Here is a 16,783-nt window from a genome sequence, read left to right as displayed (position 1 = left end):
GTTTTGATCCCCAAGCCCCCTCTTATTCCCCTCCCCCCCCCCCATAATGGGGCTTTTCCCCAATCCGTCCGCTTTTCATCCCAAGTCCAGACTGGTTTTTATTCCGTTTATTTGTGAAGTTAAAAACAAGCGGTAAAAAGTAAAAACTTTCAGCCTTCGGTGGTCGGAGTTTTCCAGATGCTCCGGAACAACACGGACACGGCGGGGGGGGGCGGCCGGGGGGACTCGGGGAACCCCGGGGGAAGGGTCCGGGGAGGATTTGGGGACCCCCAGGGGGCTTGGGGAGGGCTTGGGGGATCCCCAAAGGGGAGTTGGGGGCCCTTGGGGGAGTCCTGGGCTCCCCGGGGGCCGTTTGGGGGTCCCCACAATAGGATAGGAGGGTTTGGTGGGAGAGGTTGGGGTTCCCCAGGTGATTGGGGGTCCCGGGGGGATTTTCAGGTCTCTGGGGGTGTGTGGGGGGTCCCCAGCAGCTCCCAGGAATGTTCGAGCGGCTCCGGGGGGAAATTAGAGGGGAAAAGGGGGTGGGGGAGGGGGGGACCTCCCTCCAGGGGGGTTTCTGGGGGTCGTGGGGGGCCGCTCGCCCCATCCAGCCGCGGCCGCTCGCCCAAAACAAAAGGGGGTCACAGACGAGGGGGCACGTTGGGGTCACTGAGCCTGCAAGGGGGAAGCAGGGTGGGTGCAGGGGACCTCAGACCCCCCCAGAGGGGATTCTGGGGGGTCCCTGGGGGCTTTTGAGGTCCTTGGAGCAGGGGAGGGAGGGGGGGGCGTTCAGCATGTGCAGTCCCAGCCGTCCTCCCCCCAGAGAAGTGGGGTGTGTGATGGCCCCGGGTGTTTTCAGGGAGTTTCTGGTTGGGTTTCGAGGGGTCCAGGGGGAGTTCTGAAGATCCTAGGGGTGTTTCGAGTGTCCTGGAGGGGAATTTGGGGTCCCGGGGGGGGCCCTCGGTGGAATTTTGGGTGTCAGGAGGCACTAGTGGGGGGGGGGGGGGGGGGTCCTGCAGTGCCAACCCTTCCCCAGCAGCAAGGTCGGGGTGGGAGATGGGGGCCTGAGCTATTTTGGGGCCTACTGGTTGGTTTTTGGGGTCGCGGGCAGGGGTCCCACAGTATCTGGGGGTGTCTCTATCAGCACAAACGCACCCGGTGTGCTCTGGGGGTCCCAGAGGAACCGTACCTGCTGTCCCTGCTGCGCGGGGGGGGGTGCGGGCCCAGCCCCCCCGGGGGTCTGCCCATAGTACGCTGCTTGCTGCCGGTAGTACTCGGCCCAGGCTGCGCTGTAGTCGGGCTGGGGGCCGGGGGGGGCTCCGGGACCACCCCCCGAGGCCACCTGTGCCGCTGCGGGGACATGGTGGGGACGGTCAGGGAAGGGGGAGATGCCCCCAGAGCTCCCCGGGTAGGATTTTTTGGGGGGGGGGGGATTTACCTTGTTTCTTGTAATATTCCTCCCAGGCCTTGGTGTAATCCTGCTGTGGGGGGGCCCCCGGCTGCTGCGGCTGCTGGCCTGGGGGGGCACAGGGGGTCAGGGGTGCCCTTGGGGGCTTTAGGGGTTCCCTAGCAGGGTTACAGGGAACAGAAGGGCAGGTCTGGGGTCCCCAGGGGCAGTGTTGGGGGGGGGGGGGTCTGAGGAGCAGGTTCAGGGTCCCCAGGGGCAGTGTGGGGGGGGGGGGTCTGAGGAGCAGGTTCAGGGTCCCCAGGGGCAGTGTGGGGGGGGGGGGGTCTGAGGAGCAGGTTCAGGGTCCCCAGGGGCAGTGTGGGGGGGGGGGGTCTGAGGAGCAGGTTCAGGGTCCCCAGGGGCAGTGGGGGGGGGGGGGGGGGTCTGAGGAGCAGGTTCAGGGTACCCAGGGCTGTCTGGAAGGTCCCTTGGGTGGGTGGGTTCAGGGGGTTGGGCTCCTGGGGAGGTTGGAGGGTCCTCAAGGTGGGGGGGGGGCGGGTTGTGGATTCTGGGAGAATTTTGGGGTCCAGGACCTGCTGGGGAACTCCCGCACTACCCTCCCTCCCTAGAGGCACAGGGCAGATTTTGAGGAGTCCCATGGAGGCTTGAAGGCTCCAAGACCACCCCCCACCCAGAAATTCAAGGTGCCCACCTAATTTCTTGTAGTACTCCTCCCAGGCCTTGGTGTAGTCGGCCTGGCCGGTGGGGGGGGGCTGGGGGGGCTCCCCCTGCACGGGGGGCGCGGCGGGCGGGGGCTGCGCCGGCACGGGCCCAGGGGGCTGCTGGTAGTAGTGCGAGTAGTAGGCGGCCCAGGCCGCGTTGGGGTCCGGGGCGGGCGCCTTGCCTGGGGGGGGCCCCAAAACCAAGGTGTTAGCCGGGGGGAGCTCCCCTCCGCCCCCACCCCCCCCCCCCAACCCACCTCCAAATATGGCAGGGGTGGGGGCAGCCCCACATTTGGGACATCCCCCATCCTAAACACAGGATGCTCCCAAGTCGAGGGGGAGTGACAGAGCCACATCCTGTTGGCGTCTACCCCCACTTTGTCCCCCCCAAACCCACAAAACCCAGTTGGTCGGCCACAAGGAGGTTCCCCAAACCCTTAGGAGGTTCCCCAAAATGCAGCTCCCCCCACCCCGAAGTCCCAAGGGTTGGTGGTACTCACTGGGGTCGTGGGGGGCTGGTGGCTGCCACTGGGGGTATGTGTTGCCCCAGCCCTGGGGTGGGTACTGGTGGGGGGGTGGCCCCCCCGGGCTGCAGAAAAGAAGGGGTCAGGGGGGTTGGATTTGGGGGGATACCCCAAATCCTCCCTCCTCTCCCTCCAGCAAGGCCAGTACTCACTGCGGGGGTGCTCCGGGGGGACCCTGGTTGAAGGGTCCAGGGTTGAAGGGACCCATGGGGCCAGCAGGGCCGGGGGGACCCCCTGGACCGGGACCAGGGCCGACAGGGCACAGCGGGCCCTGGAAGGGGGCAAAAAACAATGCTCAGGGGAAGTCTGGGGGAGCCCAGGAGGGTTCTGGGGTCCCTCAGTGGGATTTGGGGCTGTGGGGAAGTTCGGGCAGCTGGCAGCACCACACGTTCCCGGCCAGAGGGTGACAACGAGACGCCAAAGAGATTGGGAGGTTCCAGACATTCCGGGATTTTCTGGGGATCTGGGGGAGTTTTGGGCTCCCCCGGAAATTTTTTTTGGGTGTCCCCACCTCAATCTTCTCCTCGATGAGCTGCTTCGCGTGGTCGATCTGCTGGGGGGTCCCGCGGATCACGAACAGTTTGAAGTTGGGGTCCCCGTTGGGGGGGAGCTGCCGCGAGATCTCCACGAATGCCCCTGTCTGCTGGTTGATGGCCTTGACGTTCTCCCCCCCTGCACCCCAAAACCCCCGTGGTCAGTGGGGGGTGCCCCCCCAAAACTCTCCAAGCCCCCTGGGAGCTGCCCCAAATGCTCCCTGGGACCAGCAAATCCCTCCTGGGATCCCCCAAAACCTTCCCTGGAGAACCCCAAAACCCTCCCAGGACCATCAAACTCTTCCCAGGACCCCAAATCCCCCTGGGAACCCCCAAACCCCAAAGTGTGGACCCCCGACCTCCCCCACAATGACCACTCCCCTCTATAAAGGAGGAGAAAGGGCTTTTGGGGGTGTCAGGTGGTGGTGGGGATGTATTCAGGGATGCATTCAAGGGGGTCTTACAGTGGGTTGTGGTGGGGCTCAGGATTCTTTGAAGGAAGTTGGGGATCCAGGGGAGTTACAGGGGAGAACTAGGGGCGGTGTCTGGAGATGTTTGGGAGTCCAGGGAGAGATTTGTTTGTAGGTATTTTGGGAGCTGGGGATGAATTGGAAGGTGGTGGGGGGAGAAGGTTGGGTGGTCCCAGGGGTTGATCCCCCCCCTCACCTCTGCCGATGACGAGCCCACACTTGTGAGTGGGGATGGAGAAGGTCATCTCCCCCCCGGGGGGGCCCCAGCTGCCCTGACCCCGGCCCCGGCCGCGCCCCCCTGGTGGCAGCCCCGGCCCGGGGGGTCCCGGGGGACCGCTCTGCAAGGAGGGGATGTCAGGTGTGGGCACAACCCCCAAAACAGGGGGGGGACACACCTTGAGAAACACCCCTGCCCCAGAACAGCTCCTGACTCTTCCCCAAAATAAAGCCCCCAAAACCACTCTCAACCTTCCTCTAGAACAGTTCCTGTCACCCCCACAAGGTGCAGACCCCTCCCCAAACACCCTCAGGCTCTGCAGTAGGTCGTTGATGATCCCCCCCAAATCCCCCTCCCCAAACACCCTCAGGCTCTGCAGCAGGTCGTTGGATGATCCCCCCCAAATCCCCCTCCCCAAATCCCCTCAGGCTCTGCAGCAGGTCGTTGATGATCCCCCCCAAATCCCCCTCCCCAAATACCCTCAGGCTCTGCAGCAGGTCGTTGATGATCCCCCCCAAATCCCCCTCCCCAAATACCCTCAGGCTCTGCAGCAGGTCGTTGATGATCCTGGCTGCATGCTCGCAGCGCTCGGGGGGTCCCATGATGTGGGCAATTTTCTCCGGCCCCGTCCCATCATCTGTGGGGTTTGGGAGGGGGGTCACTAGGGGGTCCCCACCCCCTGGATCAAGGGGGAGGGGTCTTTCTTGGGATAGGAAGGGGCTCCCCAAACCTTGCTTGAACTGAATCCGCACCCCGGCGTCGTTCTGGATCTTTTTGATCATCTCCCCGCTGCGGCCGATGACGACCCCGACCGAGTGTCGTGGCACTGGCACCTGGGGGAGGTTGGGTGGATCTGAGGGTCCTGACCCCCCCTCGGGAAAAAGGGGTTGGGGTGGAGAAGGATTTGGCTTTTTTTTTTTTTTTGAGTGAAAAATAGAGGGTTTTGGATAAAAGGATGTGAGTTTTAGGGTGAAAATGACAATTTTTGCCTTGAAACTGGAATTTTTCATGCTGAAGAATGAGATTATTTGACTGAATAAGCTTTTTTATTGGAAAACATGGGGTTTTTTAATATTTAAAAGTAAAGATTGATTTTTGATTGAAAAATAAAACCTTCTAAAAGGGAAAATGAGATTTCCTTGAAAAATATGGGAATTTAGGAATAAAAAATTACAAATTTGATCTGAAAAACGGGATGTTTTCAGAGCGGAAAAAATGGGGGCTTGGGTTGGCGTTTTGTGTGAAAATTCACACAAAAACTTGGGGTGAAAAAGGGGATATCCGGGGTGAAACATGAGGTGGTTTGGTTGGATTTTTTTTTTTTTTGGGGGGGGGGGGAGGGTGTGTGAAACATTGAGATTTTGGAATGAAAAATGGGGGATTTTGGGGGCACACTCACGTCGATGCCCCCTCCCAGGCGGGTGCCGTAGTCCGAGCGATCCCCGAACCCACCCTGGTCACGCTCCCGAAGGATGTCCAGCACCATCTCACAGGCTTGCTGGGAATTTGGGGGTGGGGGGAAAAGGTATGGGGGTTATGGTTCAGTTTGGGGTTATTTTAGGGGAGCTTGGGGGTTATTTCAAAGTGGGTTTTGGGTGCCTCTCGCTCACCTGCACCTTGTAGGGCTCCCCGATGATCCGCAGGGGTTTATCCACATTGGTGTTTTGGGAACCGTCTTGGATCAGGATCATCTTCACCCCCGCCCGTTCCTGGGGGGCACCAGGACCCCTCAGTGCTGAACACCCCCTCTCCCCCACCCCCCCCCCCCCCTCCCCCCAGGGCACTTTTGGGGTTCCTGTACCTGCTGAATGCTCTTCCCCCTTTCCCAATCCCATCAGAGACTTCCAGACTGCCCTCAGTGACTCAAAAACCCTCCCAAATCTCCCCCAAGCCGCCCACCCCCACTCCCCGAGGGATTTTTAGGGGCACCTGGAGCTGTTTGATGGTCTCCCCACCCTTCCCGATGACCAATCCTGCTTTTCCAGCCGGGATCATCAGCTCCTGGACTGTCCCGTTCTGGCCGTTGGTGGCGTCAGGGAAGGGTCCTGGGGGGCCCCCCCTGCCCCGTGACACGATGTCATCCAGCAGCGCCTTCGCCTTCCTGGGGAGGGGTTAGGGGAATCACTGGGAGGATTTCGGGAGGTTTAGGGAAGATTTCGGAGGGTTTTGGAGTCACACGTGGATTTGAAGGGGGGGGGGGGAGGTTTGGGGATCATCTGGAGGTTTAGGAGAGACTTGGAGGGGTTTCTGGGGAACTGGGAAGAATTTGGGGTGTCACTGGGGGCTCGGGGGGGATTTGAGAGATCACTGAGGGGGTGTGGGGGAGATCCAGGGGAAGATTGGGGGTCCTGGCAACATTTTGGGGGGGTCTCAGAGTGGGTCTGAGGCTCCTTAAGGGGGTGCCAGGGGGCATTTTGGGGTCCCCAAGGGTTATTTTGGGGGGTCCCTAAAGGGGTTCTGGGCAGGTTTTAGTCTTCCCAGGAGTATTTTGGCGTTCCCAGAGGGATTGTCAGGTCACTCACTGCACAGACTCCGGGGACCCCGTCAGGGACACGCTGCGCTCCGGTAACCCGCCGCTGTCTGGGGGGGCACGGGGGGGTCAGCTGTGTCCCCCCACCTTTGGGGGGAGTCTGGGGCTTGTTCCCCATAATTTAGGGGGCTCAGGAGGGTTTTGGGGCCTCAGGCCCCCGTACCTGGGGAGATCTGCACTTTGCAACCCGAATCCTGCTGGATCTTATTGATCTGCTCCCCCCCGCGTCCGATGACTGCAGGGGGAGGACACAGAGCAGGGTTTGAGGACGTCCCCAAGGTTCTCCAGGAGGTCCCCAAGCCCCCGAGACCACTGAAGCTCCCCCCAGACTCACTGAGGCCGACCATCCCGTCAGGGACCCGGTACTCCTCCGTCACCGTCGTCCTGGGGGGTACCAAGGTGTCATGGGAACCCCAAAAACCACCGTGAGCACCCCAAAACCCCCCAGGACCCACCAACACCGCCCTAAATCCACAAGGACGTTTTAAAACCACCCCAAGACCCCATAACACTCACCAAAACCTTCAACTCCCCCTCCCGAGGACCCCTCAAACCTCCCTCCAAAACCTTCACTACTCCTCTAAAAAACCCTCAAATCCCAACGTCCTCCCCAGGAATCCTCCCCCTCCTTCCTATCCCATAACAAACTCCCCCCAGAAACCCCCAAAAGAACCCTTTCCACCCCCCACCACCCCCCAGAGCCCCTGGACCCCCATACCTGGGTGGGGGGTGGATGGGCCCCATCGGTGCCGGCAGCGCTGGGGGGGGGAACCTGACGTGTCTTTTGGGGTCCCCCCGATTTGGGGAGGGCCCCAACATTCCCCAAGACCCCCGAATGTCCGCCCCCTCCCCCCCCTCCAGCCTCTCCCGGTTCTCAAACCCTTCCAGAATCCCCCAAACCACCCCAAGGACTCCCTGAGAAACACCTCGAGACCCCTGAAACCTGCCCTGAAGACCCCAAAATTTCCCCAGGACCGCCAACCTCCCCTTGGACCCTCCCCAAACCTCCCCCAGGACTTCCTGAAATCCCTCCAGGACACACAGGTTTCCTTTTGGCCACCCCAGACTACCCTGAGACCCCCCAATGCTTTTTGGGGACTCCCAAATGGCCCCCTGGGACCCCTTAAACCTCTCCTGGACATTCCACAGCACTCCCTCCTGGGAAGAACCCGGTGCTACAGAAGGCACCCCCCTCCCCGAGAACCCCCAGCCCACCCTGGGGGACCCCAAACCCCACTCACCTTCCCCCTGTGCTGCCAGCTTCTTGCTCTCAGGCTGGTCTGAGGAGGCGGAAACGACGGCGTTAGGGACCCCTCAACTGTCACCCCAAGGTTTTGGGAGTCCCCCCCGTGGTCGGGGTGGGGGTCTCCTTGGGTTTGGGGGTCCCATGCCCATCTTACCGCCATCCTCCAACTGTCGTTTCTGCCCCCCAAAGCCCCCGAAATCAGGAGGGGGGGGGTTGTTGTTGGGCACAGGCGGCGCTGCATCCCCCCCGATCTTGGCTGCAATCTGGGGGGGGGTGGGGTGGGAAGGGGGTTACCCCAAAACTGGGGGGCCTGAAGATCCCAGGGAACCTCAAAACTCACCAGGGATTCCCAAAATCCCCCCTCACCGGATGCCCAAACACCCTCAGAGCTCCCACAACTCACACAAGAGGTCCCAAAACATCCCAAGATGCGCCAAAAGCCCTTAATGACCACCCTAAAAAATAATTCCCCCCCCCCCCAAAACCTCTCAAGGAGCCCCCCCAAAACACCCAGGAGATCCTAAAGTCCCACAGGTGCCCCCCAACACCCCCCTGGGACAATCAAACCCGCTTGAGAACTCGCAGGAAACTCCCAAAAATGGCCGGTGGGGCCACCCCAAAGGAAAGACCTCCCCACTACCCCAGCAGAAACAGGAGCCCCCCCAAAACTGCCCCGAAATCTCCCGAAGGAGGTGCACAAACACTGAGAAACACCCCCCTCAAAAACGCCTCCACGAGATCGGGACCCGCCAAACCCCATCCCAAAGCCACGTCTGAGACCCCCAAAACCTCTGCCTAAATCCCCAAAGATCTTCGCGTCCATGGGCTCCACCAAAGCCCCCGCCAGAGTCCCCTGGCGACAGCGGGACCCCCGAATTGGGAGTGTCGGGGGAGAGTTGAGCACCCCCAAACCTCCTGGCCGTTACGCAGGGTTTTCATTACGGTAATTACCGTAATTGCTGCGCCAAAGGCTGCGCGAGAGCCGGGGAGAGCCCGGGGCTTGTGGGGAATTACGGTAAAGTGCCGTAACTACCGTAATTACGGCGCCGGGAGCTCCCGGAACCGGGGGGGAAAACAAAACACGCGGGAGGGATGCGGGGGAAGCGGGGGGGGGGGGGGGGGTTTGCGGAACGGGGGGGGGGGGCGGGAACGCGCGTGTGGGGGTCCCGGGGGTGGGGGAGGGGCCACCTCCCCTCCCGCGACCCCCGGGGGGGCGGGGCCTTACCGGGAACGTGGGGGCGGGGCCGTGGCGCCCTGGGGGGGGTCGCGGGGGGTCCCCGACCCCTCCCGCCGCCTCCCGCCGCCCCGCCGCGCCCCTCACCTGCCGCGCGCGCTGCACCGCGTCGGCGAACGCGTCCTTGCGTCCCGTCCCGCCGCCGCCGCCGCCGCCGCCGCCGCCCCCCGGGCCCCCCCCAGGCCCGGCCGAGGGGGGGGCGGCGGGGGCGGCCCCGGGCTGGGGGGGCGGGGGCGGCGCGGGGCCGAACTCGGACATGGCGGAGGCGGCGACGGGCACGGGCCGCGCTCGCCTCGGGCCGCGCGGGGCACGCTGGGAGCGCGGCGGGGAGGCCCGCCCGCACCGGCGCCAGGCGACCAATCACCGCGCCAGAGCGCCCTGAGTGACAGATCTTCTCGGCCAATCAGCGGCTGCAGGCAGGACCCTGCGGCCAATGGGAGAAGGAAAGGCGCCGGCGCGCAGCGATTGAGGCGTGTTGTCCTGAGCGGCAGCATGGTGGGCCAATGGAAGCTCGTCGATTGGCCGCCGTGCGTGGGCGGGACTGCGGGATGCGCAGCCAATTGAGCTGCGCGCCGCGCCTGGGCAACCCCGCGAGACGCAGCTATTGGTGGAGGAAGCGGAAATCACGGAAACGGCGGGGCGAGGAAGGAAGGACATTGGCTACGACCAATAGCTTGCAGCGCCATTTCCTCCCACCAGCACTGTACGGCGATTGGAAGATGCGCTTGACTGACAGCAAGCACACCCAATGGAGCGCGGCCAGGGCGCGGGGCGGAGCTTAAGTTAGAATGACAGGCGCGGGAATCAATCGGCGGCGGGAAGCGTGGTGGCCAGGGTCGGGAGTGGAGCGTGGTTTTCAGTCCGCCCAGCCAATGGCGTGCGTCTCTGCGCGCGCTGCGTCCAATGAACATCCAGCAGCGGTTTTGGAGGGAAACTGTGACCAATCAGCAAGCGCGCCTCATGGGCGGGGACGAATCTGTGGTGCTCCGAACCAATCGCGGGCGTGGAGCCGTTCCCGTGCCCCGTCCCGGGTCTCCCAGTCCCTCCCCGTTCCCCCAGTCCGGTGTCGCTATCGTGGAGATCAATAAATAAAACTTTATTGATGGGGGTCGGGGTCGGGTCCCCTCGGCCCCGCCCAATTCCCAGGGCCTCAATCTGGGCAAAATTCACAGTATTTTGGTAAAAAAAACCCCAAACTGCCCCGGGGGTCACTTGGGGCACCTGGACAGCCATGAGCAAGCACGGACGGCAATGCCCAGGTGCGTCCAGATGTGTCTGCAGGTATGGCCGGGTGTGCACAGCCCTGCCCAGGTGTGCAGAGGTGCGTCTGTGCTCAGGTCTGGGTGTGCACAGACACGTCCAGATGTGCCTGGGTGGTGACAGGCGTTCCCAGGTGTGTCTACAGCCACGTCCGAGCATGCACAGTTATTCCAAGCTGTGCCCAGGTGTATCCAGATACCTGCCCAGGTGTGTCCACATGCACACAGCTGCTCCCAGGTGCGGCCGCCCCCAGCTCTCCTCTTAGGCTTGCAGCTCCCTCACCCTCCAGGGGCTCTGGGGGGGGTCTTGGCTCCCCCAAATCCTCAGGGCTCGTCATCCTCTGACGTCAGCGGCCGCTGAGGGAGTAAAGGGGGAGTAAAGGGGGAGTAAAGGGGGAGTAAAGGGGGGTCCTGAACCCCTCCTGCCCCAGAGCCCCCCTCTCACCAGGGGTCTCTGCCCCTCCCTTTCACTCACCAGGGGGTCCCCGAGGCCCCCTCCATCCAGGGGGTCCGCAGGCCCTTTCCGGAAGGCGGCGTTGGTGAAGCTGATGCTGTTGGTGTTGCGCCGGCGCCATTCCTGCCACAGCGCCCTGGCTGCCGCCCCCAGACACAGCACCAGCCCTAGGAGGCACGAGGGGAGATGTCACGGGGGGGGGGGGGGGTGGGTGGAGGGTCCCTAAAACTGAGACACCCCCTGGAAGTGACCCCTGAAGTTTGGGACTCCACCCCCAAAATCTGGGCCCGACCTCAAGGAGCCTCCCGGTAACCAGGGCAGGGAACTGCAGGGATGGGAACCCCCCTCTTTGGGATCACCCCCCCCCGGCTTTGGGATACCTGTTCTGCCCCCCCCATCCACTGCCCCACCCTTTCAGACTCCCGTTGAGGCTACCCTTTCCTTTGGGACTCCAGAGCCCCCGAAATTTTGGGCCCGCCCTCCCCCAAGCCAGAGCCATACCGAGGGGCAGCAGGACCCCAAGTATCGTCACTCCTGGCCGGGCCCCCCCGGGTCCCCCTGTCCAGCCAAGGTCACCTGTGGGGTCAGGAATGATCAGTGTGGCCAGTGGGTGTGGTCATTTGGTGTGGCCAGTGGGTGTGGCCGGGGGCAGGGTCATTACCTGTTGAGGCATTTCCCTCCCTGCTGAAGTTCCGGGTGGGGATTTTGGTGGTCTCGGGGGGCTCTGGGGGAATGTGGAGAAGGTCACCTGGACAAAGGTGAACCCAGGAAGGGGTTTGAGGGAATTTTGGAGGGGATCTCAGGGGAGTTGGGGGCGATCTCAGGGTTACCTGTGGCACAGGTGTGTCCGGAGGGGGTTTGGGGGGTTCAGGGGGGGTCTCAGGGGTTACCTGTGACACAGGTGTGTCCATCACTGTCCAGGTGCTCCCCGTCTGGGCAGGCACAGCTGAACATAGGGGAGCCAGGGCCACGGGCAGGGGAGGGGAGGCACAGGAAGGAACAGAGACCTCCAGGGCCCTCACAGCGGTTGGAGCCTGGGTACAGTGCACAGGTGAGGGGGGGGGTCCCTGGGGGAATTAGGGGTCACCAGGGGGGTTCCATGGCGTGTTTTTGGGGCTCCCAGGAGCGTTTTGGGGGTTTTACCTGACGGCTGCCTCCCCGGGTGCAGAACCACAACGGCCTCGGGGCTGAAAAGCTCCTGGGCCACCACCTGTGGGGTGGGGGAGCCCCCCCGGAGCTGTGCAGCCACCAGGGAGCCCTGGTGGGGGTCGGTCCAGAAGGCCCAGTCCTAGGGGAGCGACACGGGGGCAGTCAGACGGGACACAGGGGGGACACTGTTGGGTCCTGAGGGACACAGGGAAGGTCAAGTGGGACAGGGATAAGAGGGAGTGTGGGGAACACGCTATGGGGGGTCCGGGGGTCTCACTTGGAAGACGGCGAGGCCAAGGGGCTGCGCCAGGTGCTGGGGGTCCCTCAGGTGTGTCCGGCGGTCACTCCCGTCCAGGGCCACGCTGGACACGGTGTGAAGGCGGCCATCAGTCCAGTACAGGCGCTGGGAGGACTGGTCTGGGGGGCACAGGGGGGTCAGGGAGGCATTGGGGGAAGATCGGGATCATGGGGGACATGGGGCTGGTAACATACAGGAAGGTCAGGGAGGTGTGGGAGAGTGTGGTGGGGGTCAGCAGGGTCTGGGGAACACATGGGGGGACAGGTTCGGGGACAGCTTTGGGACCCTCACCCAGGGCGAGCCCCTGGGGCCGCTCGACATCCTCAGTCACCAGGGGCTTGGGGGGGGCCCCATCCTGGGCCCCCTGGGCGATGTGGGGGCGAGACCCCCAGTCCGACCAGTACAGGTACCTGGGAGACAGTGGTGTCACCAGTGCCACTGGTGTCCCCTGCCCCCCCTCCCCGTGCGCCCCCCCGGTCCCCTGTCCCTCCCATTCCACGTCACTGTCACTGCCCCAATTCCCCCTGTGTCCTCCCGTCCCCCCTCACCGTCACCCCTGCGTCCCTCCCCACACCCCCCTGTTCCCCCCGTGTCCCCCCATACCCATTCAGTGGGTCCACGACCACTCCCCAGGGCCGTGCGCGGGGGTCCCGATGCAGGGTCCGGTGGCGCGTCCCCGAGGGGTCACTGACAGCCACGCGGCCGGAGCCGGGCTCAGTCCAGTACAGGAGCCCATGGATCCAGTCCAGAGCGATCCCAGCTGGGGACCCTGGCCCTGGGACCACCGCCAGGGGCACCGCCGGGCCTGCGGCCAGGGAGGCTCTGGGGGGCACCGGGGTCAGCAGAGGGAACTAGGGGGGGGGCTTGGGAGGAAACAGGGGGGTCCTCGGGGGCTCTGGGGGTTACTGGGGCGAGTTGGGGATTAGGGTTGATGGATGCTGGGGGGAAATCGGGGTCCTGATGGGATATGGGGGGGGTCATGGGGAGGGGGAAAGTGGGGGGCCATGTAAGGATTTGGGTGCATCGGGAGGATTAGGGGTCACTGGGGGGCCCTGGGGGGGCATTGGGGAGGCCCGGAGGGTTCCTTACCTGTAGATGAGTCCCTCGCTGGGGTCCCCCCAGAACAGAGACCCCCCCTCGACACCAACGTCCAGTGCAGCCACGTGCTTGAGGGACCCCTGCAGGATTTGGGGTTCGGGGCCCCCCAGCGCCAGCACCTGGTGCCGGGTGCCCACCAGGAGGGTCCCAGGGGGACCTGGGGGGTGAACTGTGGTCACCCCTTTGCAGGGAGCCCCCCCAGCCCCCAAAACCACTTCAAATCTCCATATTGCCCCTCAAACCCGTGACACTCCCCAACACCCTGGACCCCCAAATTCCCCTTGACCCCCACTCGGGACCCCCCTGGTCCACCCCCACTCTGACCCCCAACCCCCTGGGACGCTCCAAAATCCCCCCAGGAACCCCATTTCCCTCTTAGAGACCTCAACAACTCCCCCAGGGCAGATTTGTGGGTGTCAGGGTTTCCCTGTGGTATCCTGGTAGGGCTTTGGGGGTATTTTGGGGGAGCCAGGGAGGATGTTGAGGTATTTAGGGGATGTCACACACCATGGCACGTCCGGTTGTTGGGGTCCATGCTGAAGCCAGGGGGGCACAGACACTCGAAGCCCACTCGCAGGTCCCGGCAGCCGTGGGAGCAGCCCCCGCCCCCCACCAGGCACTCGTTCACCCCTGGGAGGCACGAGGGGAGTCAGACTCCCCAAAATGCCACCCCCCAGAAAGTGGTGGATACCCCCAAAGCCCCTGGGAGGAGGAGGAGCTAGGGCGGGGGGGGGTGTGTAAAAGCAGGGGTTGGGGCCTCAAGGAGGTTTGGGGATGTTCTGAGGGGTCTTGAGGAGTTTTTAGGGTGTTTTGGGGGGGGGTCGAGGGTATTGGAAGGATTAGATTTTTTTTGGGGGGGAGGGGTTCCAGGGAATTGCGGGGGGTCTGGGGGGGTTTGAGGTTCTCAGGAGATCTGGGGCAGCTTTGGGGAGGGTGGTTTATAAGGCCCCGGGAGGGCACTTGGGGGGGTTTTGGGGGCCTCTCCTCACCACACTCCTTGAGCGGCTCGTCGGACCAGTCGCGGCAGTGGCGCTGCCCGTCGCAGACCTGCTCTGTCGCGATGCACTCGCCCGAGCGGCAGCGGAACCGGTGCGGGGGGGGACACGACGGGGCTGGGAGGCGTGGGGAGGGGGGTGTCAGAGACAGATCGCCATGAAGCATCTCCAAAACTCCCCCTAAACCTCCCCGAGCCCTCCGAACCCCCCTCAAACCTCTGCAGACCCCCCGAGAAAACCCTCAGGCCCCCTGACGACCTCCTTGACCCCCCCCAAACCCCTCTGAGCCCCCTCAAATACCCCCCAAAACCCCGCCAGACTTCCTCAGTGCCAACCACCCCCCACATCTCCCCCAGGGCCCCCTCCCCGTACCATCGGGACACTCCTCCTCATCGTCACCGTCGCGACAGTCGAGGGTCCCGTCACAGGCCCGGGCCGCGGGAATGCAGCGCCCGTCGCGACAGCGGAGCTGCCCGGAGGGGCATGGGGGCGGCGTGGCTGAGGGGGCGCGGGGGAGGGAGTCAGCGGGGCTGCGACTCCCCCGGACGTCCCAAACCATCCCAGCCCCTTCCAGTGCTCTCCTAGTCCATCCCAGTGCCCTCCCAGTCCCTCCCAGCGCACGCACCACACCCCTCCTCGTCAGAGCTGTCGCGACAGTCGGGGGTCCCGTCGCAGCGCCACCGCCTGTGGATGCACTCGCCGGACCCGCAGGGGAACTGCAGGGAGGGGCAGGCGCGGGGTGGCCGGGGGGTCCCGCATATCTCGAAATTCTCGTCGTCCCCATCACGACAGTCGGGATCGCCATCGCAGCGCCAGACCCACGGGACGCAGCTCCCGTCGCGACAGGGGAAGAAGGAAGGGGCGCAGGGCGGCGGCGGGGGCGGGGGGGCGCAGCCCAGCTCGTCCCCCCCGTCGGGACAGTCGCGCTCCCCGTCGCAGGCGAAGGATCGCGACAGGCAGGAGCCGTCCCCGCAGCGCAGCTGGTCCGCGGCGCACGGCGGGGGCGCTAGGGAAGGGAGAAAATCCAGTCACGGACCCCCAAAATGCCCTTAAAAAGAGCACAAAATACCCCCAAGAAGACAAAATGTCCCCTGGGACACCTGACCTCCCCTAGGTCCCCACTCCCCCACCCAGGTTCCCCCCAAAACCCTCCCGGTTTCCGCAAGGACCCCAAAACATCCTCATGGACCATCAAAAGCCTCCTAGAACCCGGGGGGCCCCAGAGGGAAAAGTTCCAGGCCGGATGAGGCGGGGGGGGGGGTGTGTTAATCGGGGAGGGTCCCATTTTGGGGGTCCCGGTCCCATTTTCGTGCTTCCAGTCCCATTTCCTGGGGTCTTGTACCATTTTGGAAGACTTTAACCCCATGTAGGCGGGTTTTATGGCTCCGCTCCAATACTGAAAGCTCCGATCCCATTTTGGAGTTTGACCCCCACTTTCGGGGGCGTTCTGGTCCCATTTGGGAAGTTCCGGTCACATTTTTGGCAAGTTTTAGTCCCATTTTTGAGGCGCTGGTCACATTTTCGTGGCTCCCGGCCTCACCTCGGAGGCTCCTGGTCCCATTTTAGTCTGTTTTAACCCCATTTCTTGGGGGGGGTCCCCGATTTCCTCCACAGCCCCACCCGGGCGCGCCCTCCCCGCGCGCCGCGTTCCGATTGGCTGGCGCAGGACCCGCCCCCGCGGGTGGCCAGTCTGAGCTCAGCCAATGGTAGCCGCGTCCGTCGCGGGGCGGGGCGGACCGTGCGCGCTGATTGGCTGTGCTCGGGGTGCCGGGGCCTCCCAGCCCGCGGGGGGGGGGGGCGTTACACGTGGGGGGGCCCGAAGGGACTTCGGGGTTCCTGGGGGGGGGGGCACGAGGAGGTCACGGCGGAGCCCCAAAACCAAACCCCCCCCTCGGGTTTCCCCACCCGTGGACACCCACGTGAGGGGGGGAGTCCCCACGTATTCCCTCCCGGTTTTCTTCATCCCTTTCCCAACCCTCCCTGGGATTCCCGGTGCCCCAACGTGGGTCTGGGGGGGGGTCGCCCATCCCCTCGTCGACCCCCTCCGGACCCCCAAAAATTCCCCCTCGGCCCCACCTGTGCTTGGTGTCGCCGTCACCGCTCCCAGAAGGAGCAGGAGGATCCCGGCGATCCCGGAACGCGTCCCGGTGCTTCCCGGTCTACGCCCGGTGGTCCCAGATCCACTCCCGGCTGTTCCCGCTCTTATCCCGGCGCTGCCGGGTCCCATCCCGGTATTTCCTTGCTCTTTTCCGTTGGCTCCGCGCTTTGTCTTGGGCTCTGTATCCCGGTTTTCCAATCGGGGTTCGTGTCCTGACGCTCACCGGGAGCGGAACCGGGACTTGGAGGGATCCGGGCGCTCGGTGCCGATCCCGGTACCGGTCAATCCCGGAGGTGATCCCGGTGCTCCGTGCCGATGCCGGTCAATCCCGGAGTTGATCCCGGTGCTAGAGGATCCCGGTCCGTCCTGGCGTTCCCGGCGCCGCCGCCCGTGGCCGCGGGTCCCGTCGGGCCCCATTTAACGGGCGGGGGGAGGAGCTCGGGGCGTTCAAAAAGGTGGAGGGTGGGGCGGGAAAAACTGGGAATGAGGGAGGGAAAAGCGGGACGGACGAAAAGCCGGGATCGGGGGAGATGCGGACACCACCGGGGCGACTGAGCACCGGCATGGGGCAGGGAAGCCAGGATGGAGGG

General features: G+C 64.2%; 2 protein-coding genes across 2 annotated transcripts; both read right to left on the bottom strand.

Annotated features, from left to right (window-relative positions):
• Positions 1–92: 92 nt before the first annotated feature.
• On the bottom strand, positions 93–9,058 carry KHSRP (KH-type splicing regulatory protein; the record flags this gene model as incomplete). Its single annotated transcript, XM_062511726.1, has 20 exons — positions 93–654; positions 1,169–1,329; positions 1,418–1,495; positions 2,079–2,270; positions 2,589–2,677; positions 2,765–2,883; positions 3,124–3,284; positions 3,812–3,953; positions 4,369–4,469; positions 4,563–4,665; positions 5,232–5,330; positions 5,443–5,541; positions 5,762–5,933; positions 6,355–6,412; positions 6,526–6,597; positions 6,697–6,746; positions 7,081–7,120; positions 7,604–7,642; positions 7,763–7,871; positions 8,930–9,058. Coding segments are annotated over 20 exons (2,022 nt in total), but the record flags the coding sequence as incomplete, so codon positions are not given.
• A 1,158-nt stretch (positions 9,059–10,216) lies between these two features.
• LOC134055438 (low-density lipoprotein receptor-like) lies at positions 10,217–16,322 on the bottom strand. The gene is made up of 15 exons (XM_062511776.1): positions 16,172–16,322; positions 14,721–15,101; positions 14,468–14,593; positions 14,090–14,212; positions 13,608–13,730; positions 13,092–13,257; positions 12,606–12,824; positions 12,294–12,412; positions 11,982–12,121; positions 11,699–11,843; positions 11,446–11,589; positions 11,217–11,279; positions 11,057–11,131; positions 10,577–10,722; positions 10,217–10,458 (listed from the first exon to the last, which is right to left on the bottom strand). Exons 1-15 carry the CDS (start codon positions 16,320–16,322, stop codon positions 10,426–10,428), a joined length of 2,154 nt encoding a protein of 717 aa, XP_062367760.1. The 3' UTR covers positions 10,217–10,425.
• Positions 16,323–16,783: the final 461 nt, after the last annotated feature.

The sequence above is a fragment of the Cinclus cinclus genome, chromosome 32 (assembly GCF_963662255.1).
Source record: "Cinclus cinclus chromosome 32, bCinCin1.1, whole genome shotgun sequence".
In the NCBI taxonomy this organism is placed as follows: domain Eukaryota; kingdom Metazoa; phylum Chordata; class Aves; order Passeriformes; family Cinclidae; genus Cinclus; species Cinclus cinclus.
The sequence above is the reverse complement of the archived record's forward strand: the minus strand, read 5'-3'. Positions and strand labels throughout refer to the sequence as shown.